This window comes from Crotalus tigris, unplaced genomic scaffold (genome assembly GCF_016545835.1).
Source record: "Crotalus tigris isolate CLP2741 ecotype Arizona unplaced genomic scaffold, ASM1654583v1 scf7180000017950.1190679, whole genome shotgun sequence".
Lineage (NCBI taxonomy): Eukaryota > Metazoa > Chordata > Lepidosauria > Squamata > Viperidae > Crotalus > Crotalus tigris.
Genome location: NW_024096740.1, coordinates 1016808 through 1043415, shown reverse-complemented (window position 1 = coordinate 1043415; position 26608 = coordinate 1016808). Strand labels below are relative to the sequence as shown.

Genomic DNA, 26608 nt, shown 5'->3' with positions numbered 1-26608 from the left:
CTGACTTCTCACAATACAATATAACCTTTTGCTCTAAGAATAAACATAACACACAGTGTTGCTGTAGTCCTCAACATTTCTAATCGTCAAATCCCAAAGTTAAAATTTCATTTTTTTCATGTTGAAATCCAGAATGAATATAAGTATTAGCATTTGTGACAAGGGTGGATGATAATCCTTAACCCTAAAACAACTTCATTATGTCTTAACATAAACAACTTCTCCTTCCCTCTGAAGGTGCCAAGGAGGAGTTCTGAATCTAATTACAGCTAATACAATTAATAACTAGAGAAATTTGTAAGAGAAGTAGATTGAATATATTTCAAAATGACCATAATGAGTCCAATTAATTTCGCACAATAATTTATTCTGTTCAGTAATAGTCCATAGAGGGGGAAAAACCTACACAAATTGCATTAACTGTCAGGTTTTCTAATTCAAAATTATTGTAGCCAAAGACCTAAGGTTCATAACTGTGTTTGTTCTGATTAGTATTAAATGAAAAAAAATTCTCTTTGGTTTGGAAAGAAGGAAAGATTTCAGGCTGATCTTCAGCTACTTTAGATGATACAGGTTTTTTTTTTTTAAAAAATAAGTGGATTCACAAATAGTATATGATCACAAGAGGATTCAACAGAAACTGAAGCTAATTGAGAGTAAACTTTATACAATTTATTTTAAAAGGAAAATAACTTCTTGGTAATTCCCATTAAATTTAATTTCCCCCATGCCTAAGATTTATAACTCCACTATTACCAAACCCTGTTCTTATTTCAATCTGTATTTCAAAGGACTGTGCATTAAGAAATATGGTAAAACAAAACCTGATCATGTTTTTTATAAAATGGGAAGTAATTGCTACAAGATTATGTTTGTTGTTGAAAACATGATGCTCTATTTAAGCTCAGACTGAGAGAATTTGTATCTGTCCTTCCAAGCCTACAGAACAAGAATCAGAGAGAAATACTCAAAATGTAATTTAGTTCCTATTTGAAATTGGACCTAGCATTTTAAAACGAATTGAACATTGAAACTTAGCATGTATTTATTTATTCTTTGTTAATACTGAATTAATGCACTCACCCCCGTGCGTGCTAGAGCCACCGCTAGGCAAACGGGGTGCCACGCGGCAAAAACAGGGCACCCACATGGTGAAAATGGGGTGGCGCTAGCACCTGTGCGGCAAAACCTGGGTGATGCTAGTGAGTGTCACGTGGTCACTAACACGGCCCCATTTGGATTGCGCTTGCCCGAGGCCTCGTTTGTGTGCGCATGCATATGTGTGCATGAATGCTTGCCCCTCCCTTTCCCTCCAGTCTGTCCACTGAGAAAGTTTGGAGACTTTGTATATGTTATCCTCAAGAGAGTAAAAGAATTGAAATGAAAATGGACTGGTCATATAGCAAGAAAAACTGATGGCCAAGGCAGTCATAGAATGGATCCCACTTGATAAAAAACATCCAAGGAAGAGATCTAAAACAAGATGGATCAATGACATTAGCAAGTATTGTGGGCCCAGTTCTCAAAAGAAAACTCAGAACCATATTGGTTGGAAACATGTGAAAGAGGCCTTCATCCTGCAATGAATAGACAATGGATGAAATGATGATGATGGTATTGAATAAGGACATCTAAACAGCCACTAAATAGTGAAAGAGAGGTACCAACACTTCCCTCAAATTCTTTGCTTATCACAATTTTTTGCAGTCTAGAAAAATTAACTCTAAAACAGAGCCCCTGCACCCACAGTTCATATTTGTCATTTGTTTTACATGCTTTGAACCATTTAAAAACCTTATGTGTCCAAAGATGTTCTATCATTGATTATCAGAACATACACAAACAAATAAGCAAACAAACAAACAAATATTTAATTTATGTCAGCCTAGAACTAATATGTTTTCCATTGCTTATAAAACATATAAGGGAATGGGGGAAAGAAACAAATATCTCTTTCTCCTTATTAACAATCCATTAGAAAAAGTCCATCATAGCTTTATAAATGTTGGTGTATCTCAGAAAGAAGGTAGGATTATTTGGACCATCTTTAAAAGAATAAGAAAATGAATACAGGATAAAGAAACTATTTCTTCTGGTAGGATCTTACACTAACAAAAACTGGCTGGCTGGCAAGCAGGCAGGCAGTCAAGGTTCTGGAGATATTTAATCTGAGACTTCATAGTTCTGTACTGAATAAAGAGTCTAGTCTGGAAATCTTTACATCCATTTTCAACTCTGTTTTTTTTTCAGCTCAGTTGGAATTAATATAACAGAATAACAGAGTTGGAAGGGACCTTGCAGATCTTCTAGTCCAAGCCCTGTTCAGGCAGGAAGCCCTAAACCATTTCAGACAAATGGTTGTCAAATCACTTCTTAAAAACTTCCAATGTTGGAGTATTTACAACTTCTGAAGGCAGGTTGTTCCACTGCTATCATATTACCTGTTGTGTCCTGAGCCTGCAAAAGCAGGCTCGGGATGTTGAAATGGTCCTGGGCTGTTGCAAGCTGCCCGGGACCAGACTGAGTGGCTCCGGCCTGCACGCATGCGCAAGGCGCGGAAGCGCACCAGTTTGTTACCTTTTTGCCCGGGGATCGTATTAAAGGAGGCAGAGAGGCCTGCGAGCCTCTGAGTTGTGTCTGAGAGTGCTGCTGAGAATAAAGGCTGTTAGAATCAACAGAATATGTGCTCTTCTTTTGCCGTTGACTCGAGGACTCAACACTGGCGATGAAGGTGGGATAGCTTGCAAGATTAAGGAAGAAGACTTGTAAGCTTACCCCAAGAGTCCTGGAGAGAGGAAGATGGCGTTAAACTCAGCATCTGGCCTGCCAGTACAGCGTCACTGGAGATAAGCTGGCTGATAGACCCCTTCCTAAAGTAAGTAGCAAGGATGGCGAAGATAGGGAGATTGTCTGAATTCGACGTTACTCACCCAGAAAGATGGGAGTCTTATGTCGCTAGAGTAGAAAATTACTTTAGAGTGAATCAAGTTAGAGAAGATGGCTTGAAGGCTGTGTGTCTGTGGTCAAGATGCATTTGAAATTGCAGAAAATTTGGCAGCCCCTGCTCCTCTTGAGTCTGTCATTTATACAGACTTAAAGAAGTTATTGAAGGAACATTTCCAGCCCAAGTTGTCTGTTATTGCGTGGAGACACACGTTTGAACAGAGGGATCAAAGAGCTGGTGAATCAGCCAAAGAATACATTGCAGCCTTGAGAAGAGCAGCTAAGCCCAGTGACTTTAAAGATTTAGAAGAAAGGCTGAGAGACCGTTTTGTATGCGGGCTAAGGAACAGGGACTTGCAACAGAGACTCTTTGCAAAAGAAGACTTTCCTTCCAAGATGCCTTGAGAGAGGTCACTGCAGAAGAGGCAGCAGGTGGGGCGGTCAAGAATATGAGGCCTATCAGGAACAACCGAGAAGCAATTTCTATGCACCATGAGGGAGTTCAAGAGTGCTTGGAGGAAGATCCTGAAGATGAGGTGGATCATCTCTACCCATCCAAAGAAAGGAAGCAGAAGGAAGGCAAAGAAAAGTCTCCAGCTGTGTTCAAGAGGTCGCCACAAGAGGACCGACTGCAGGTTCCATTCTGCAATCTGTAGAGCATGTGGCAAGCAAGGCCACATAGCAGCTGTTTGTCTGGGCCGTCAAAAGGCACAACCTCGAGAAGAATTGCGCCTGAAAGGTACCAGGATCCCCAGCCAAAACAGGGTGGGTTTCTGTGCATCACACAAAAGTATCTATAGAACAGGCACACACAGGCCACTTAAAAATAAACTGTCACTTAAGGTGAGGTTGCAAGGAGTTCCCTTGGTCATGGAGCTGGACACTGGGTCTGCCCTTTCAATCATTTCTATCCACACTTTCAGGAAGATTTGCACTAGCAGTGGGTTCCAGGCCAAATTTAGGCCATTTAATATAATCTTAACAGATTTCCAAAATTCCAAGGTGTGTGTAAAGGGGGAGGCCACCCTTACAGTACAATACAACAATTTTGAACGTCCATTAGATGTATTGGTAGTTGGGGGTAACAAACGAGTCTCATTGGTTTGAGGCCTTGGGAATCCAAGTTACAGGGCTACACAGTTTGCAAATGCTAGGCCTAGCAGAAGTCTGCAGAGAGTTTGCAGATGTCTTCAGCCCCCAGCTTGGAGCTTACAAAGGCCCCCCAGTTTCTTTGAAACTTGACCCCACTGTCACTCCCATTAGGGTGAAAGCAAGAAGAGTACCCTTTGCTCTTAAAGGGAAAATTGATGCTGAATTGGACAAATTGATTCAGCAAGGTATTTTAGAACCTGTTGATTCAAGTCCATGGGAAACCCCCATAGTCACGCCTCTCAAGGCTAATGGGGACATTTACATCTGTGCAGACTACAAATGCACACTAAATAAGGCTTTGCAACAGCATGCGTATCCTGTACCTGTAGTCAGCCATATTTTGGCTTCCCTCAAAGGGGGCGTGTTTTTGCAAAGCTAGATTTGGCACAGGCTTATCAACAGTTACCTGTTGATGAAGCTGCTGCTGAAGCACAGACTATTGTAACTCATAAGGGGGCATTCAAAGTCAAGAGACTACAATTTGGAGTAAATGTAGCTCCTGGAATTTTCCAAAGTGTTATGGAAAACACCCTGAAAGGTATACCAGGGGTTTGCTCCTATTTTGATGATGTCCTTATTGCTGGAGAATCCACTCAGAATTTAGCTGAAAGATTGAGGGCTGTTCTGCTGCGTTTCAGAAAAACAGGCCTAAAACTTAAAAAAGACAAATGCAAGATAGGAGTGTCTTCTACAGATTTCCTGGGATTCAGAATAGATGCCAGGGGTATTCACCCTGCTGAGTCTAAATTGAAGGCCATACAGCAGGCTCCTAGGCCTAAGTCTAAAGCTGAGTTACAAGCTTTCCTAGGCTTCTTGAATTTTTACAATGCTTTCCTACCTAACAAAGCTAATGTAGCAGAACCACTTCATAGGCTTTTAGACAAGCAGGCAGTGTGGCAGTGGTCCCAAGTACATGAAAAAAGTTTCAATGAGGTCAAGGCCTTACTTACATCAAATGATGTGCTTGCACATTTTAATGAAACTCTTCCTGTCTGCATCATTTGTGATGCTTCCCCTTATGGGGTGTGGGCTGTACTTAGCCATTTAAAAGCTGATGAAACTCAGGTTCCTGTTGCATATTACTCCAGAACCTTGTCCTCTGCTGAGCGAAACTACGCCCAGATAGATAGAGAAGCCTTAGCCATTGTCACTGGAATTAAAAAATTCCATGATTTTCTATATGGCAGATATTTCACGGTCTATACTGACCATAAGCCTCTGTTGGGGTTGTTTACCACTAACAAACAAACTCCCCATATCATCTCTCCTAGAATGCTGAGATTGTCTATCTTTTTGTCAGCCTATGATTTTTCATTGATTCACAAACCTGGCAAGGAAATGGGCCACGCAGATGGCCTAAGTAGATTACCTTTGCAAATGGTAGAGGCTGACCCTGCCCCTGCCATCAATATTCTTTCCATTCAGGCATTGCCTGAGTCTCCCCTAAATGCCAGGGATGTGACCTAGAGTCTTAGCTTCCCTCCATGAGGGTCATCCTGGCATTGTCAGGATGAAAGTGCTTGCACGCAGCCATTTATGGTGGCCAGGATTAGACAGGGAAATAGAGGCCCAAGTGCATGGATGCCACTTGTGCCAGCGTTCACGCCCTGAAATGCCTCAGGCTCCTGTGCATAGATGGGAGGAGACACAGTCACCTTGGTCTAGGGTGCATGTAGATTACGCTGGGCCTTTTCAGGGACAATTCTTCTTGGTCCTTGTTGACAGCCATTCAAAGTGGCTTGAGGTTGTTCCTGTCTCTTCCACTACTGCTGCCAAAATCCCACTACTGAGAGGGATTTTTGCTGCACATGGCCTTCCAGATGTTCTGGTTTCTGACAATGGTCCTCAATTCACTTCTTTCGAGTTTCAGGCTTTCTTGCAGGTCAACATGATTCGTCATGCAACTTTGGCTCCATTCCACCCTTCCACCAATGGTATGGCTGAACGGATGGTTTGCATCACCAAGGTTGCTTTAAAGAAACTGACCTATGGGGACTGGCACCACAGGTTGGCAGACTTTTTTCTTGCTTACCACACCACACCTTCCACTTCCACTGGGAAGAGCCTGGCTGAACTTTGCTGGGGGCGCAAACTGATCACCAAACTTGACAGGCTGCATCTGGACAGACTGGCTCCTCGGGTCACCCAACCTAGGGCACCACGATGTCTGCAAGTGGGTGCTCTGGTATGGACCCGGAACTATGGGCCCGGTCACCTGTGGGTTCCGGCAGTAGTATGCAAGGTCACTGGTCCATTGTCCTACGAGGTTTCCCTGGACGACGGTCGTGTCCTTCGGTAGCATATTGATCAGCTGCGTACGAGACTGGACTCACCCTCTGCAACTCCTGGGTTTTCTCCGGGGAGGAGGGTGACCACTGTGGGCAAAGGAAAGGGTATTGGCAGCAACAGGGGCCAAACGGAGAGGCTGAAGAAGGCCTATCCCAAAGTTCCGCAAGTGTTCCTAACAGGAATTCAGGGGAACAAGAAACAATACAGGCACCAATGCTTATTCCAGCCAGGGAGTCATCCAGGGGGCATACTCTTTATTCACAACCACAATTCAGCACTCCAAGCAGGGAGAATAACCGGGAGCATCCAAACAACCCAAACAACACTAGAGAACTGGCATACAAACCAATAAGCTGGCCCAATGCTGCTACTGCTTCCAAAAGGAAGTCTACACACAGGGAGGTAGTCAGAGAGGCAAATCCTGATTCTGGTATCTCCGGCATAGAATGGGGGGGGCAACCAAGTACTGGGGCACCACAGAAACCCCAGACAATCCCATTACGGGGCTTGGGAGTGAAGGGATGCGTTCCCTTGATAGGTCCATTGTGGACTTGGAGAGTACCACAGAAATGCCAAACACTGGCGGGCACACAGTGGGGCCCGAGAGCCTGCAGTTAGGCAGATCAACCAGGTACAGTGGGGAGCAAAGTCCTGGTCTGACAAGCCCGATGGGCAAGCAAGCAGACCAGACAACAGGACCCAGTTCACGGGGACCACCAGGGTTTAAAAGAGGGGGCAACCCCACTACAATCTATGCACAGGATGATTTAGGGAGTTCTCAAAATCTGAGGAGGTCACAGAGAGTTAAAAGATCTTCCAAATACCTGGAAGATTTTGTAACATTGCTGTCAAAGCAAGGGAGGTAAAGAGGGTACCTGCTGTTGGGGGAACTTGGAAGTGCAGGTATTGGGCACTTAATTCCAAAACAATAGCATAGTACCATGCTATAGTGTGGCTAGTAAATAGCCGCAACAGATGTGCAGGTTCCATTGGATAGCACACCACGCTCGTGTTGAGGTCCATATATCTATCCATATAGATTAATAAAGTTTCATCCGGGGGGAAGGGGTGTTGTGTCCTGAGCCTGCAAAAGCAGGCACGGGATGTTGCAATGGTCCCGGGCTGTTGCAAGCTGCCCGGGACCAGACTGAGTGGCTCCGGCCTGCGCGTATGCACAAGGCGCGGAAGCGTACCAGTTTGTTACCTTTTTGCCCGGGAATTCTATTAAAGGAGACAGAGAGGCCTGCAAGCCTCTGAGTTGTGTCGGAGAAAGCTGCTGAGAATAAAGGCTGTTAGAATCAACAGAATGTGTGCTCTTCTTTCGCCGTTGACTCGAGGACTCAACATTACCTCTAGTTCTTCTTTTCATTAAACTAGACATACAAAATTCCAGCAACCATTCTTTATATGTTTTAGCCTCCAGTCCCCTCATCATGTTTGTTGCTCTTCTCTGCACTCTTTCTAGAGTCACAACATCTTTTTTACATTGTGGCGACCAAAACTGGCAGGTTACAGTATTCCAAATGTGATCTTACCAAGGCATTATAAAGTAGTATTAACTTCATGTGATCTTGATTCTATCCCTCTATTAATGCATCCTATGACTGTGTTGGCCTTTTCATCAGCTGCAGCACACTGCTGGCTCATATTTAAATAATTGTCCACTAGGACTCCAAGATCCCTCTCACAATTACTACTATTGAGCCAGGTACCACCTACTATATCTGTGCATTTGCTTTTTCTTGCCTAATTGTAGAACCTTACTTTTTTCACCATTGAATTTCATTTTGTTAGATAGGGGCCAATTTCAAGTCTGTCAAGATCTTTCTGTATCTTAAAGACTATATTCTGGAGTGTTGGCTATGCCTGCCAGCCTGATGTTGTCTGCAAATCTGATGAGTTCCTTATTTATCCCTTCCTCATAATCATTCATGAAGCTATTGAAGAGTACTGGGCGTAAGACAGAGCCTTAGAGTACCCCACTACATACCTCCCTCCATGTAGATGCAGTTCCATTGAGGAATACATGTTGAGTGTGGTTGGTCAGCCAGTTACAAATCCATCTGGTGGTGAGGGTGTCTAACTCACATTTTTCTATCTTATCAAGTAGTAGATTGTGGTCTACTTTATCAAATGCCTTACTGACGTCCAAGTAAATTATATGAATAGTATATTATGAATAGTATCCAATCCAGTATTGAATTCTAGTATCGTGGATGGCACTGAATCAAAAAGAATTCAATACACACAATTCAAGAAGAGTTTTTTTTTAAATGTATTTAACCACAAACATTAGATGTAGTAGATGTTGGGCATTGTACCTTTAAAAGAGACTGACTTCTCACATTGCACAAAGTCAAAATTAAGCAAAACTACAATATGGCTTAATGAATTAACTCAGCCATTTTTTGTAACTGAGCATGCTGTACAAGTCAGCTAAAGAGAGATTCTTGACAGGTTGTGGTTATTGTACTAAATTCAGAAAACATCTTTTGGTTCAAAGTATATTCCAGTTACTGTCATGCAATTTTTGAACACCTTCACAAAGAGTCTTTCTCAAACTACCACCTCCATAAATTGCTGTTATCTAAAAGCATCAGAGAAATAAGAAGCAACATTCAGAACTAAGTGATTTATTTCAGGAATTCCAAACTGAACATACAGAAAACAATGTCTAAAAAAGCAGGATTGAAGCAACTCTCCTGTGTGTCCTTTACAGTGTGTGTCTTTAGTCACAAAATTATAGCTACAAATATGGTACCTACATAAAAAGCAGAGGTATTTTTTCTAATATTGGTGTTTATTATCCCTAGTATCACTCTTTTAAAAATTGTTTTAGTGCCAAATATGAAAAGCAAAAATTGTTCATTTAAGGTACAAATTATGAAATTATGAAATAATCTACCCTTTACATAGGCAACCTCAGCATTCCCCAACTTATTTTATGTTTGCAGTTCTAATTTATTGTAGATCACATTCCTCAATGGGAGATTAGGTCTACTATTTTCAGTCTCAACAGTTTATTTCTGCCATTCACTCCTTTTTTATTTTCTTTATGATTTAGTGGGAGTGGACTTGATTAATGTATTTCCAGATGAAAATCAGCAAACAGGATATAATACTAAATCATTTATAATGCAGTATTCCTAACTGTCATTTTTTCTCTCTTATAGCTACAAGATAGAGTGGCGGCTAAATGCAGGGAATTATAGTTAGTAGGTTATATTTAATCCTTTGTCTGCTACCAATTTTTCCTTGTCCTTTATTTTTTCCTTTCTGATGTTTCCAGTAAATCATTTTCTGTCCATAGCCAGATTGGCATCAGCATAATCCTAAATGCAATGAAAAGTAAAGGTATAGGACAGGGGTAGGCAACTTTGGCTCTTTTATGACTCGTGGACTTCAACTCCCAGAATTCCTGAGCCAGCTTGGCTGGCTCAGAAATTCTGGGAGTTGAAGTCCACGAGTCATAAAAGAGCCAAGGTTGTCTATCCCTGGTATAGGAAATATCAATGATCTAAAAGTAATCCCTTGAAATCAGTTCCCCACATCCTCAAAGGTTTGCTTTAACCAATGACACATATTTGCTAGTGTAAGATTTATCTCTAACTTTATTCTGAGTTTTCAGTGAAGTACTATTTTGCTGCTTAGGGTACAATTATGGTGCTTGATTTTTTTAAAAAAAAAAACAAAACACTCCAACAAACCTGCATTTATTTGCTACTAAATGCTTGATATTTAGCTAGCATTTAGATGGCAAAAGATGGATACAAGTGCTTTATTTCCACTTTTGACTGCCATCTGCTGAGCATCCCCTTAGAGAAATTAATTTCATTCCATACTGAAATTGTGAATGTCAAATTCACCATGTATGCAAAGCATACAGAAAGAGATAATCCCTCCTGGATATCACAATGGTTCCTTTTCAGGAATAATTATACATTTAATAATATATACAGGGATGAAAGCAAAAGTTATATGGAAAACACTTGAATAAACACTTGAATAAACAAAGCTAGGAAAGATGATGACTTTCTTCTAAAAGATTTTAGAAATCATATCTCAGAAGGACTTGATATGCAAGAACTCTATATATGCCACATTGAAACAAACATTGCATTTTTTATTCCAGGACAGTCCCATTGGATTATTTAATGGATTCAATTAAGAACATTTCCAAGGAATATGTTAGGAAGGGATATATTATTGTGTCTTCTGTAGATCTTCATATGAGTTTTCAATTCATTCAGTAGAAACACCATAACAACCTTAGATCCTGACTTTATTTTATTTTGTATTTATTAAATTTCTCATCTAAATGACTTTTTAGGCAGTTTACAATAATGTAATAAAACCCTATAGATATATGACTAAAACCACAACTTAAAAGCAAGGTTAAAAACAAATTAAAACTTACAAGTAAAAATAAATCAAGTTCAAATTCAAAAATAAGGAAATTTACAAGGAAATGGGAATATTCTTAGGCCATCAGCCATCCTTCGAGCTGCATCATACTTTTAGGCCCCCATGTTAATCAGAAAGCCAGGCCTTAATACTCTTTTAGAACACTAGAAATGTAGGGGTTCACCTCACCTCTGAAGGTAAGATGTTCCATAAGGTGGGGTCAGCAGCTGAGAAGACTCTCTTCCTAGATCCCATCAGTCAAAATTCCGTGATGGAAGGGATATGCAGGATTCTTGACCAGGTGGGACAGGGCCATGTATTTGGGATGAGAAATCAGTTATCCTGGCTTCATGCCATGAAGGACTTTCAAGGAGACAACCAAGAACTTGAATTTAAATTACATAAACCAAACTTAGGAGAGATATCAACTGATATGGTTAACTAGCATAATTTAATGTACCCTTCCCCCTGGGGACTTTTTTTTATTAACAAGAGGCTCTGGGTCCAAAGCTAACACATAGTCTTATTTTATCACTTTTGTAATTTTAAGTCATGGAAGACTTAAAGACATGAAGCTCAAATAGTTTATTTCAGAAACTAGTTCTGAAGGAGATGTCACTTTCACACACACACACCCCGACTATACTGTTTCTCTGTTGTGGTTGAAAAAAATAATAATGGAAATATGAAAAGAAAATAGAAAGGCCAACATCCAATACTTTTTAAACAAATCATTTAAAAAAAAAAAAAACCTCAAGAAACATTGGGATAAATGTTTAAGTCTGCCATAAAAGTACCGAACACCCTAGGAAAAGTGCCCATTTCATTCTGCCATGCCTCAAATCAATACAAAGGTGGTTTTTTTTTTCTTTTCTTCTTCTTAAATTCACTCTTGATCTTTGTGCATTTGAAAATTGCACATCACACTGGCTCACCCAGGGAAAATCTTTCTGCTATTACAGAAGCAGGATGAGCCATTTTAAGTTACCCGTAAAACAACTTTTGAAAGTGCCCTTAAAACAGCTCTGTTAAAAGAGGCTATTATTTTACCTTCTGCAAGATTGACTTTTGTACTAAAATATTTTAATAATGTTATTCTTACTTTTGCTTATTAATTAACTAAAGAAGCAGCATATTGGCAGCATACTGTTCTAGTTATATGCACATTGGAATCACAGAAAATTTATTATTTATTTTATTATATTTTTATCTTGCCTTTATTACTCTATAAGGAACCCAAGGCAGTGAACATACATAATACTCCTTCCTCCATCTATTTCCCTCACAACAATCCTGATAGATGTATTCTGCTGATAGAGAGTGCCTGACTCAAAGCAGAATCTTAAAAAGAATCTCTAATCCTCGTGACAGAATATTAATTCCAACTCAATCACTTGTATATACTTTACAAAAGAAGAAGATGAAGAAGAAGGAGAAGGAGAAGGAGGAGAAGGAGAAGGAGAAGGAGAAGGAGAAGAAGAAGAAGAAGAAGAAGAAGAAGAAGAAGAAGAAGAAGAAGAAGAAGAAGAAGAAGAAGAAGAAGAAGAAGAAGAAGAAGAAGAAGAAGAAGAAGAATGGGTTTATTTTAAGTTCAATTGGATCAAATAATGTAAAAATACAATTGACAGAGATGCATGAAATGAGTAGGCAACAGTACTTATAATTATTAAAAATATATGTCATGTCACATAGGGAAACAGTAGTATTTCATTTTGCTTTTTATTTTTTGTTGTTTCATTTTTCATTTTTTGTTGTTTCATTCAATTTTGAAGGGCTTTAAATACACACAAAGATATACACTTCAAAACTATGAAACTCAGTACTCCCGAGTTTTGGCAAATGAAATTGGTTGCTATAAAATCATGGCTAAGAAGACTTATGCGTTGGAAAGAGAGGTTATCCACCATTTCTTTGATTATTTAGTGTGTGGGTTGTTTTTTTTGGGGGGGGTATTTGTACCTTATCCACAGTTTCCTCAAAAAGTAACAGAATCTATATGAGTTAGTATACAACTTATATTTCACTGGATGTATCTTCATGTTTTCTTCTGTGACATATACTTTTCAATAATTATAAGTTCATTGTGCATAGGACAGGAGCAAAAAAATAAAAAATAAAAAACATGTTTAGTATCCCCAGTTACATTAGTAATGTGTATATATATATACATATACATATATATATATATATATATATATATATATATATATATATATATATATATATATATATATATATGTGTGTGTGTTTGTGTATATATATATATTCTTTTTAAGACCCTGTAATCCCTTTTATCAAGATGGAGTTAGAGCAACTGAATGGAGCTGAGTCTTCCTGACACCTATATGGAGTTTGCAGCAGATCTTTTCTCTTTGCACCCTGATAGAGAAACATCTATCGCTGTCTAGGACTGAACTCTCAACCTTCTGACTTGGAGGTGAACATCTTCACCTCTAGGCTACTGTAGTGTATTCCTTTTAAGCATAAATTGAAGATATCCAGGAGATTACTGACTGAGCTTGTTGAATTTTTATTCCACCAAACATTCTTTATTCATGATTTGCTGTGATAGGTTATAGTTTCCTAAAATAAAGCTGTATACATTTTATTCTACTAAACACGTTATATTTTCTATTATAATTTATACTTTCCTAGTACACAGAATAAGGTTCTTTGGAGTAGCTATTCAAACCATAAAACTGACAAATTTCCATTATGCTTAAGGTGATAAATTAATGAACCACTCAGTTCTGTTATTTCAAAAGTAATACAATTCTATTAGCAATGTAGTTAAAAGTCAGTTCTATATTAGTCATTTTTTTTTCTTTTCTAAAAATGTGGAGGGAAGGAGATCATTAAAATACTGTTCTAGGGCAAACATAATAAGGGAGGATTTAAAAGGTTTAACACAAATGTGAAAAAAAACCCCTTTTCAGCCTTGTTTATACATGGTTCACTTTATTCAACAATGACATACACATCTAAATTTTCTTTTCATTATGCATAGGTTATACAGCTGGAAAATAAAGCTTTAAAATCTGTCTGTTGAATGTTTCTTGGCGAGATCTAAAAAAAAAATGTGACTGCTGTTTTCTCTATTTGCAGTCTCTGATTCTTTTTTCTCCAGTCCTGAAGATCCCTTTTTAAACCCATCATGCTATTTAAACAACTATCCTTTGAAGTTAATAATGTGGGGTGGAGAATCCATCAAGGTCACAGCATTTATTCAGGGATGTCATGTTGTAAGACTTCTGCTCTACTCCATGCTAATGGAGCTATGGGAGATTAAGATGCATTGAATGTGCCTTCCTATTTAGCATGAGTGTTAAACCCTGGGAGAAATTATTCAGATAGAAGTCTTACCTTTACTTTAGATAACAGGTATTAAACTCAATCGTGTCACGTGATGTATCGTGATGTAGCACAATGTTTTTTGTCTTTGCGGAGCTGGCATGGGCATGGCCTGCATGTGATGCATCTGGCCTGTGGGCCACCAGTTTGACACCCCTGCTTTAGATTGACATACCATATTGGAAGAGCTTCTGAAAAGGACAACAAAGGCGATATGTAGAGTGGAAATTGTGTCCTCCCCAGATGGACAATATTTGGCATTCAGAAGAAAAGGTGGAAGGGGAATAGGGTAGCCCTTTTGAAGGATACAGCAGAGGAGAACCAATGTCATCTTAGATGGCAAAGTGCAGAACAGTGAACTTAAATCACAAAAGGGCCCATTCCAGCTGTTCTAGGACAAATTTCCTCACAGAGCACTTCAACAGCGGAACCAGCCCATGTGTTGGACTTGCCTTCACCAAATGTGTTCAGACAGAGACCGATAAAATATTTATGAGGGAAACCATTTTCAGGTGTTTGTGTTTGAGGGAAAAAAAATGTCTAAGGTGCATTTCTAAAATGTGGGCTTGTGGCAATTATTTTAGTTATGATGTGATTGAGGTGTATGTGTTCATTTACTGACCATTCAAAGTTACAACGGCATTGAAAAAAGTGACATTTTTCATACTTACGACTGTTGCAGCATCCCCATGATCATGTGATCAAAATTCAGACGCTTGGCAACTGACTCATATTTATGACGGCTGCAGTGTCCCGGGTCATGTGATCCCCTTTTGCAATCTTCTTACAAAAAAGTCAATGGGGAAGCCAGAGTCACTTAACAACCATGTTCCTAATTTAACATCTGCAGTGCTTCACTTAACAACTGTGGCCAGAAAGGTCATAAAATGCGGCAAAATTCACTTAACAAATGTCTCATTTAGCAACATAAATGTTGGTCTCAATTTGGTCATAAGTTGGGGTTTACCTGTAATTGTACTATGCAAATACAGGAAAATGGAACAAAGATTTTGATAATTGTCACTTACTCTTTTTCCCCCCTTTTCTTTCTCTCTCTCTCTCTCCCCCCCCCCCCAACTTTTTGCAGATGGAAGCTATAAACAACACCGATCAAACCTCACTTCTCTATTAGTGCAGACTATTTCAGTGGCACTGGTCAGGAAGCTGTTCATTTCCCTCGAGGAAGCCGGTGAAAATGAAATTTGCCAGCCACTGAGATTGCCTTTTGCAGGTATCACCTTCTTTCTCTCACACTCTATTTCTTAATTTTATTTCCTTTGTTAAATGTTGGGTGTTCTTTAAGGCCTCCAAAAGATTTATGTTGCATTTTTAACCAATTGCAACCCTATTCATTAGGAAACAGTGAGGAGACACAATGGGGGAGCTTGCCTAAGTAAGGGGGCAAATGATGTGAAGCACACCATATGAAAAACCCATTTTAATATGTGTGCATGTTGTGCATATCATATTTCAGAGGCTAGTTTAACACAAAAAGAAACAAACAAAATAGCCTCATAGAGCTGTCACTTATAACCAGTGGGTGCTATATCTGCCATGATCTAGCTCAGTGGTTCTCAACCTTTTTAATGCCATGACCCCCAACCGGTCGTAAGTCGAGGACTACTCAACCCGTCGTAAGTCGAGGACTACTCAACTGGTGCAGCACCGTTTGCAGAATGGGACTTTTGGCGGGCTCAGCAGGGCAGAGACAGCCTGGACAATTCCTATTGGCTTTTGAAAGCCAATAGAATTAGACTCTATTCAAGAGAGTCTATTCTATTGGCTTTCAAAAGCCAATAGAATAAAAGGGAGTAGCACAGCTAAGGAAAAGGGGAAAAAATGGCAGACTGCATTGTTTGGCGACCACCGTGAAATGGTCGTTCGACCCCAAATGGGGTCCCGACCCATAGGTTGAGAACCACTGATCTAGCTGACGGGAAATCAAATATCAGGAGTAGCAAATCTCTTAATACCAAGCATTAAAGTCTAATGCATGACATTGACTAAAAAGCCCCTGATAGTAAGCACTTTCATGATAAATATGCTTGGGTAACTACAATATGGTTTGATAAGACTTTCTGGACAGTACACAATATCAAGGAAACATTTAAAGTAGCAGGAGAACATCAAAGCATAGTCTTGGGCATCTACTTAAAGTCTATATAAATCTCTGTATATGTATATTCTGTAACTTGAATCTTCCTGCTGCTTAGTTTTTGTTTTCTTTCCATTTAATCATATTTGAATGGAAGGAAAAAAGTATTTGAGGGGCTGCCAAAAAGAATTAACTTATTTTCTAAAGAGCCAGAGGGCAGGACTTGAAACAATGGATGGAAACTAATGAAGGCGAGAAGCAACCTGGAATTAAGGAGAAAGTTTCTACAGTAACAGAGAGAACAATTAACCAGTGGAATAGCTTCCCTTCAGATGTTGTGGATGCTTTGTCACTGGAGGTTTTTAAGAAGAGACTGGACAGCCACTTATCTGAAATGGTATAGGGTCTCCTGCTTGAGCAGGGGGTTGGATTAGAAGATCTCCAAGGTCCCTTCCAGCTTTATTGCATTCTAATCCTAATATGTGAATCTCAGAGACTGCCTGACTGCCTGAAGTCTTCTTGGCAAGGTTTTCCAGAAGTGGTTTGCCACTGGGACAAAGACTTTCTCTAGGATTGAGAGAAAGTGACTGAATTAAGGTCATCCAGCTGACTTCCTGCCTAAGACAAGACTAGAGCTCACAGCCTCTCAGATTCTAGCTTGAAACCTTAACCACTACATCTAGCTTGTTCTCAGTTTTTCCTTAGTTTTCTAATCTCAACTATTTTGAACCTTTGGAGGATTTTAGGGAAAGACATTCTGATCTGAATGCTCTGCAGTGCATCTTATGCTGCTATCCTCCAAACATTTTGGATTACAGCTGTCACAAACTACAACCACCGATCTTGTTGGGTGTATGGGAGTTGCAACCTCACACAGGATCTAGCATGCCACATAATCTATAGTGCTCAGGGCCATATCATTTATTTGAAAAAATATTTGGGATGACATTTTTTGTTCTGCTTTAGGTAGAAAAAATGTAATAGAACTGTTCCAATCAACTCTCTCTCTCTCTCTCTCTCTCTCTCTCTCTCTCTCTCTCTCTCTCTCTCTCTCTCTTTCTCTGTCTCTCTCTCTCACACGCAGTGATAGAAAGCGAGAGTAGTAGTAATATTTATTCAATTAATGACAGAGAACAAGAGAGAGAGAGAGAGGAAAAGAGAGAGAAAGAGAGTATATTCTGAGCTTTAGCAAATTGTTTGCTAAAGCTTGTACTGTTTAATGTTTTATCTCAGAATCAATGCCATGAAAGGCTGTTTCTAAATTTATTTTGCTATATTTTTAGCATCTGGATTATTTAATGCATCCATTCTGAACAGTGGGCAGGCAATATGTATAAACCAACTTATTTAATAAATTAAAATAAGAATGTTAATCATTCTTATTAAAATGAAAGTAATGATGATATAACACTGTTAAAACTGCTTCTTTTTTAAATAAATAAATAAATAAATAAACCAGCTAGATATTGGACAAAAATTTAAACATATTCCATATACTAAAATTCTGCTTCTGTGAGGGAAAAGGGAATGATTTCTTTTGAAAAAAAGGTAGGTTATTATTTTAAAATAGCATCTCATATATGCCACTTACCAAAGAGAGCAGAATATGTCACATTGTTCAAATGTTGCATTTATGACAAAGGGAAGGGATTACCAGTGTTCTTAGCATTGCTACATCTGATCCAACTTTGAAGACAAAGTCTTAGGTAATAGATATGCCTATTATTTAAAAGCACACCATTCTTTTTTTTACTTCACACTGCTTCCACATACCCTTTAATCAAGAAAATATCTAATTATATGACAGCTTTACTTATTAGTTATATCATGTGTTTTAAAACACTTTGCATGTAATTATTTCAGATGCAGTGGGAAGTATGACATTGTTCTCCTTAAAAAAAAGATCAAACGCAGAGTTGTTCACCTGTTGCCATTTATATTTATTACCATATTCACTTGTGCCAGTAAGTTTTTCCCATTGCTCATTTGTGATTCCACTCTGTGCTGTGGGACAATGATTTCTTTTGTTAAGAGCCAGTTGGCAAGATCTAAGAAGGATGATGAGAACAAATGTGAATAAGTTATACATGTCGTAGATGGCTATGATTACTTTATCATGAGCACACCCTGGAGATTAAGTTATATTCCTTGTAGCACTGCTTATATTACATTCTTCATGGTGACTAATGCAGGGATTAGATTTTCAGCCCAGTTTAATTTGCTCAATTAGAGAACGGGTTAGAAAGGAAACCATCTCAAAGACTGAAACGGGAACAAAATTCCCTGAAGTTCCTCAGTTCTTTTTTTTTAAAAAACCTAATTTAGAAGTAGAGAAGACTGGAAGGAAATATTTATTTTGTATAGTAGGACCACCTTAAGAATACTTTGATAGGCTTAAATATTGAAAAACTAACCAAATCATCTATGCAACCTAGAGCAAGAAATTTGGAGAGTACAGTAAGTATAAAGATTTTAGTGATTGTATGACAGAGGTGACACGTATGTTAGAAGAACATACCACTAACTCTGTACACTTATGCAGATCAAAACACCAAAATCAGTCTTCAAATTCTCCTTCTACAAAAATCTCAAGTGGTAGCTAAAAAGTAAAGTCTCTTAGAAATCGAGTTTAACTCCTAGAAGATATATGGAGTGATTCAACTACAGTAACTTGGTTGATTCAGCTACAACAACCTAAGAATGGAAAACAATAAAATAATATCATCTACTAATATATATATATATATATATATATATATATATATATATATATATATATATATATATTTCAGTAAAAAATTTCAGTAAAAAAGGAAGCGATCACCAGGAAATAAAACACCAAGGTTTTAATTAAAAAAATCAAGCTTTCGATGGCTAACATCTGCCATCATTGTCAGGATACAAGCCAGTTAGTGAGGAAACCTGCTTATAAGCATAGCCACACCTAAACTCTACGCATGGACCTTGTAACAGGTCCAAGCCAACTAATCCTTACTTCACTTACAGCCTTCAGTGATTCTGTGGCTATGCTTATAAGCAGGTTTCCTCACTAACTGGCTTGTATCCTGACGATGATGGCAGATGTTAGCCATCGAAAGCTTGATTTTATTTATTAAAACCTTGGTGTTTTATTTCCTGGTGATCGCTTCCTTTTTTACTGAAATGTATGTACCCAGGAATCGCTATTCTTCAATTTTTAATGTAATTTTTAATATATATATATGTGTGTGTGTGTGTGTGTGTGTGTGTTTGTGTGTGTGTGTGTAAGCATATGCATATATGTGTGTGTGTGTGTGTTATCATGTGCAATAATATCAATAATAAGAAATAATAAATTATTTTCATTTAGGAACTTTTGAAGGACATGATTATCTGTTTATCAGATTATTCTGCCAAATTGGAAACAATCTTGGTCTTCATTCTTCAGAGAGAGAAAAAAATGAAGATTTGAGAATCAATGTAAAGTATATATTAGGAATTGGGACAGGAAAGACTCTACTGTGCTAGCACTATACAGTTTCTAATGAAAAAGTAATGTCTACAGATTAAGAAGGAGGGGACTTATGCAGAAAACATGCAAAACAATAAACAATTTTATTCCTATGCCTGCTAAACCATTTTAGATCAACATTTGATGGCTAGAAGATCACTTATAGCTTCCAGACATATGTAGGACAGAGCTAGGCTTGAAAAACAAACATTATTTCCTTTTGGCATAGCTGCAGGTTGTAAATGATGAATGGTCAAGAAATATATAATCTCTCCCTGTCCATCCCAACTTTATCAAACAAGAAGATCCATCCTTTCTCAAGGCTGCCATTGACAAATAACTTTTAATTCTAATGCATGCATTATATTGAATTCCTATTATCATCCTAATAGGTGGCAGGTCTTGAAAAACTCTGAGAAGAATTATTTCTTGAGTGAACCAAAACTGAAGATGGTCATACCTGATCAGCATTTGGATGGGAAACTATCAGAAAGCCCCCAAATTGGAAGTCTACAGACTATCCTGAAAGAAAGCAATAATGAATCATTTGCACATCATTGCCTGAAAAAATTATATGCATCTATCTATCTATCTATCTATCTATCTATCTATCTATCTATCTATCTATCTATCTATCTATCTATCTATCTATCTATACACACACACACACACACACACACACACACACACACACACACACACACCAGAAGTTAAGCTTGATTTGAAAGAGACTTTACTTTTTAGTTAGTAGCTGTGATTTTTGTAGAAGGAGAATTTGAAAACTGATTTTGGTATTTTTATCTGCGTAAATGTATTCACTTACAGAGTTAGTAGTATGTTCTTCTAACATATTTGTCATCTCTGTCATACAGTCACTAAAACCTTTATAGTAATGTGCTCTCCAAATTTCTTGGACTAGGTTGCATAATTGATTTGACCCACCAAGACCATTCTTCTAAACTCCTATGTCTTAATGTCATCTGGGGTCTTTCAGTCCCTTTTTTCCACAATTGTGGACCTCTATGAAAGCAAACAGTGGATTGAATTGTTAGTCTAGATTTTCACAGATACTAAAGATGAGATTTGTACTGCCACGTCTGGTTTCAAATCTGCTTTGACAAAGCTACCAACAGGGCTAGCAAAATGTCAGCACATATTCATTGCCTCAGATAGCATCATTACAGAAATCATTTCCCTAAGATAAAAAAGAGCTTTGCTGTCTTTTTAAAGATTCTGTTCCATTTGGAATGGCCCTAGGGGGAATAAAGCTTTTTTTATCATTGATTTCTTTTTAATCAATCAAAATATATTTGGAGGTGGGAAGAAAAACTTCATTAAATCCAGCAAATTACATGAGGAATCATGAAAAAAAGAAAAGTAGTAGAATATGTCTGTAATAAGAGTTCTATCTTTCCCATAAACTATGCTGACAAAAGCATTGGATATGAAAGTTTACAATACATTCAACATTCTCTCTGCGGCCATTGATTTGCAGCTAATTGTCTTCATAGGCTATTTGACACATTAGTAGGCAAGAATTAATTTTGCAGAAATAAATACACCATATAAATGATGTGGTGAGAAATATTTTCCTGCCTTTCTGGCCTGCTGTACAGAGAGTGTCTTTGTGAAGAACATGTTGGGATAAATTGATAGCTGTCAAGTGCAGGAAATCAGGAAATTCAGACAGTTCAAATGAATATAAAGATTTATTGCAAGCGTAAGCTCTCCACAAGAATCTGAACTACTAATGGCCCAAGCAAATTAGGGGTAGATAAGGGTCAATGGAATTCAAGGTGGGCTGGGCTTAGATCTCCTGTGGATGAGAAGGGAGTTGAGCCTGATGACATGTTTGACGCCCTGCCTCAGGCTCAGCCTGGTCATCTCCTACACAAGCCTTGTATTCTCTACTCTTTGGAGTTGAACTAATGTGGAAGAAATCAAGTTCTGAAATGGAAAAACACGCACACAAAATAACCAGTAATATTTAACCGAGTTGTGCATTTTAAATAGTATAGAACTCCTTCACTAGTCTTAGTAACTAGTAGTCCCTGACTTACCACCACAACTATGATCAGAATTTACATTATTAAGCAAGGCAGTGAGGCATGCCTGATTTTATGATCTTTTTTTTTGCCATGGCTGATAAGTGAAACCCTGCAACTGTTAAGTGAACCATGCCAATGTTAAGCAAATCCTGCTTTCTCCATTGACTTTGCTTGTCAAAAGATGGCTGGGAAGGTTGCAAATTTCAGTCATTGGAATTTGGGATGCCATAATCATTGTAAATACATGCCGTTTTCCCAGGGTCCACATTTTGATCCCGAGACTGTGGGAATGCTGCAACAGACCTAAGTGCAAGAACTGATTATAAGCTGAAGATTCCCTGTGTTCCTCGGAATTAACAAGAGGGCTAATAGTTTAGTGTTTTAAATTTCCATATGACATTCATACTTTTCATAGTTACCAGATAGCTGAGAATAAGAGCAATTTAGCATGGCTAAAGCCATGCTTTTCAGAAGTATATGTTCATCACATCAGAATATAACTCCCACAGCATGAGCTTCAGAGGGGAGAGCAAATTCTGTTAAGAATCCATGTATAACATTTTCTGCAGAAGAGCAATTAGGTCATTTTAGACTCATTCCTCAATAATGTTTTTTATTTCATCTCAGAATATGTTAGGTAGGCTGAGAAGGCTCACCCATTGCTATATGAGAGTTTGCACTGGTCTCCTCGACTTATGACAACAGTTGAGCCCCAGATTTCTCTTGCTAAGTGATACATTTGTTAAGTGAATTTTGCCCCATTTTACAAACTTTCTTGCCAGGGGATCACTGCAGTTGTTAAGTTAGTAACACTGTTGTTAAGTGAATCTGTCTTTCCCATTGACTTTGCTTTTCGGAAAGTTGTAAAAGGTGATCATGTGACCCCAGGGCACTGCAATGGTCATAATTACGAGTCAGTTGCTAAGCTTCTGAAGTTTGATCACATGACCACAGGGATGCTGCAATATCTGTCGTAAGTGTGAAAAATAGTCATCAGTCACTTTTTTTTTTCAGTCTGTTGTAACTTTGAATGGTCATTAAACAAACTGTTGTGAGTCAAGGACTCCTTGTATTTCTCACCTGAAATTCAGCTTGATGGAATTTCCACTGTTCTGAATTGTGGAAAGGCAGAGAGAACATTCAAAATCATAATCTTTGGCACACAATACATTTATGGATGCCTGGTCTCAAAAATGTCCTACTTAAATGTATATCCTTCCTAACACTTTTGAGGTTTTTTTTAGTAACTCTCTTCCCAAGCTAGCTTGGTTATTAGTTTGTGGCATTGGTGGGATTCAAATATGTGAACAACTGGTTCTCGGTGTGGATGCCGCCTCCGGAAGTCCATTCTGGGCCTGGGAAACAAAAAATTAGCTACCGGTTCTGCTGAAGTGGTGTGAACCGGCTGAATCCCACCACTAGTTATGGGCTTGGCAGAGCAATAGACTGCATTCTCAATTAGCACAGTGAGAACACCAGGCAGATAAATCTTTGCATTGAGGCTCCCTGGGAATAATCTATACATTATTTATAAAGGATTCCCCTAGGAATCTTGTGAATCTCTTTAAGCAGCCACAGCTACAGGCTTGCTCCTGGTGTTTTGCTAAGGACATCATCATTCACCTGAGGAACCGTATTGTCAGTAACAATATAGTGTCCTGTCTCCTCTGCTCTATGGCTTTCTCTAGCTCTACTCGTTTCCCCATCCTAAAAGATGGAACTCAACTACCAGATACTGTCTGGGCAGGAAGAAAACAATCCATGTGTGGATCAAACTTCAGTGGGTTAAATATTTATTTATTACTTTAAATTTATCTATCAAATTTGTACGCTGCCCATCTCACTATCTAAAGTGAATATGGGTTGCTTATAGTGTCATAAAAACTTAAATATAAAAGTATTAAAATTAGCAACAATTAAATAAAGACTAGAAATGGTACGGGGTTGGGCTTTTGTCTTCTCAATGACCTCTAGTATAGCATGCCTTCATCGGACCACAGTCAATTAGCAGAGAAGATTTAAGGCCCCTCCAGAAGGTCGTAAGGATGGAGAAAGATCTCACCTTTTGTGGCAAGATGCTCCAGAGGGCATCAGAGGAGCTGTGGTGGTGCAGTGATTAGAATGCAGTATTACACTGACTTTGCCCACTGCCAGGAGTTCGATCCTGACCCGCTCAAAGTTGACTTAGCCTTCCATCCTGTTGAGGTCAGTGAAATGAGGACCCAGATTGTTGGGGGCAATATGCTGACTCTGTAAATCACTTAGAGAGTGCTATAAAAAGAACTATGAAGTGGTATATAAGCCTAAATGCTATTGCTAGTGCTATTCCAAATATATAATACAATTTTTTAAAAATTAGATTTAATATTAAACTCAGAGACAGACACGAGACAGACACATATATGCAATATTTTCATGTAGTATCAATATATAAAACTGTCTTAGTAGTCAGTATATTAAGCTGTTATCATTGAGACTTTTATTAAATTATTAAACTTATTGTGTAAGACTGCCCACACCATGTGTTCTCTAGTTCCTTAGAAGTTCTGCATGAAACAATACCAGAGGCGATTTCCTGGATGGCTGAATTGGTTATCAGGCCATTGCTGTATCCCCACAGAAGTTTTGTATATACTTATGTGGATTGTGTGTATATATTTACTTCTCTTTTTCATGTTCTCATCATATGCTAAATAAGTCATAATAGAGAATTTTTAAATTATGTTGTCTTTCTGTGTTTAGCTGTTCACATACTTTCATATCTATGCACAGCCTTGAGTTGAGTTCAACAATTCCAAGGGGAACACAGATTATACGTATTGGATGTATAATATATTGTGGGTTTGGAATTAAAGGCTCCCCAAATCATGGAGCTAAACTATAACTGTTAACACCCAACAACGATTCATTTTTGTCCTTTTATGGTGCAGTAGCTTTATGGCTTAGATAAAGAGAATATTTCAAGTTGTATTAACTTGAAGTTTCCCTGACAGTTCCTGGAACATAAAGAGATAAAGTTATCAAGACTTTCATCAGATGTCTAATGTAGGAACATGAGATTGGCTGTCAGAACAATTTAAAGAAAATTAAACTTTATTTTTTCTCCATACTCCACTGAGAGCTTTTGAGTCTTTGTTAGGCATACTAAGCTTTTAAATGAAGTCATGTCACTGTACAATATGCCTTTGTGTTTTATTACCTGATCTGGTTGCTGGTGAGGAGCAGTTTCTTCCAATATTGTCCATCAAAGGAGGGATTAGGACTAGTCATTACAGAAGACACACTGTTGACATGATGATTCCATAATTTATTGTACCAGATTGAAATATATTCTCTATTTTTTTTCATGGCCTTCTTATGATATCACTGATTTTCCTGCCACTAGAAGTCAGGGATGTGGAACAGAAATATAGAAAAACATTCAAAATAGGTTGAAAAAGTAAAGCTACCATCAAAGATGCAAAATCCAAAGGCATCTCTTCCATAAACACATATCCACGGATATATAATCTTGAATTTCAGATTGATTATTACTGCCTTGCCTTTCCAGTCCAAACAGGGGTGATGCTGAATACGTAAAATATTGGTTAAAGTTACTGATATTCTTCTGATGATTCCATGATTTACATCAAGTTGTATTATTGGTAATATTTTGCTGAGAAAAAAGGACAAAACTCTATCTGTTGTTGCTCCTCTTTCAATGTCTAATAAGGCTATTTGTTTTTCTTAGCCTAAGAAAGAGAAAGGGACAGAGAAAGGAAGGAAGGAAGGAAGGAAGGAAGGAAGGAAGGAAGGAAGGAAGGAAGGAAGGAAGGAAGGAAGGAAGGAAGGAAGGAAGGTTCAATTAGTATTTAAAACAAATCATTATCAGATGTTAGGAACATGAACTTGAAAGTTGTTGTTGTGTTGTTTTGATAAAGATAAACAGGCAGGTTATTTTCCTTGTAAGTCTTTCCCAATTAATCAGTCCTGCATGTTTGTTGGATGAGACCAAAAAACAAAACTATTGGCGGGAAAGGAACTATGAGAGGGATAATTGTCTCTGAGACTAAAGATGAAATAATGTTCCCGTAAAGTATCATTTTGGCTTAATGATGTGAGTATAATTATTTCTGATGTTCAGGCTATGAGTGATATTGATTAGGGAGATGAAATAGTATCCACGTTTTACAGAACTTCAAAAAGAGCTCTGGAAAGAATGTATTAAGGGGAGGAAAGTCATCTAAAATTAGCTAAAATATGGGTAATGAGTAGATCTGGAATGCAGACCTCCAACTGGAAAGCAGAAATGAACCAGAGAATAATTGATGTACAGCTACTTTCATCATCAGCTCTAAGTTCTTATTCCAGATCCTTTTTATTGGCCTTTCAGTAGCCTTTGCTTTTAGGTGATCTTAGTAATAAATGTTACTGGAAACACTGCTTTAAGTACAAAAGGGATGCTTCCATTAGGCAAGGTAATGTTCAACACTCAAAGCAACCCTAGCAGATCAAGAAAACAGGACAGAGAAAAGTTCTGGCCTGACTTTTTTGCTAACCAAAAGTTAAAGGTTTCCCCTATCCAGTCTTATCCGTCTCTAGGGAACGGTGCTTTATCTTTGTTTCTTAGTCAAGGGAGCCAACATTGCCCAAAGACATTTCTGTGTTCATGTGACTATATGCTGAGGCACATGAAACACTATTACTTTACCACCAAAGTGGTACCTATTTATCTACTTGCACTTGCATGCTTTTGAACTGCTAGGTGAGCAGGAAGTGTGACAAATAACGGGAGCTCACCCCATCATATAGAACTTGGGTCTCGAATGCAGGTTATCAGATTTCCAGCTGACAAGC

The 26608-nt window shown here is 38.3% G+C and overlaps 1 protein-coding gene across 1 annotated transcript in view; it reads left to right on the top strand.

Annotated features, from left to right (window-relative positions):
* Positions 1-26608, top strand: part of LOC120308837 (inactive N-acetylated-alpha-linked acidic dipeptidase-like protein 2) — a gene marked incomplete at its 5' end in the record, with an annotated part of 217147 nt that overhangs the window by 99801 nt on the left and 90738 nt on the right. Inside the window, one exon of the mRNA XM_039345376.1 lies at positions 15227-15370. Coding sequence (XP_039201310.1) covers positions 15227-15370 — 144 coding nt within the window. The remainder of the gene's footprint in view (positions 1-15226; positions 15371-26608) is intronic.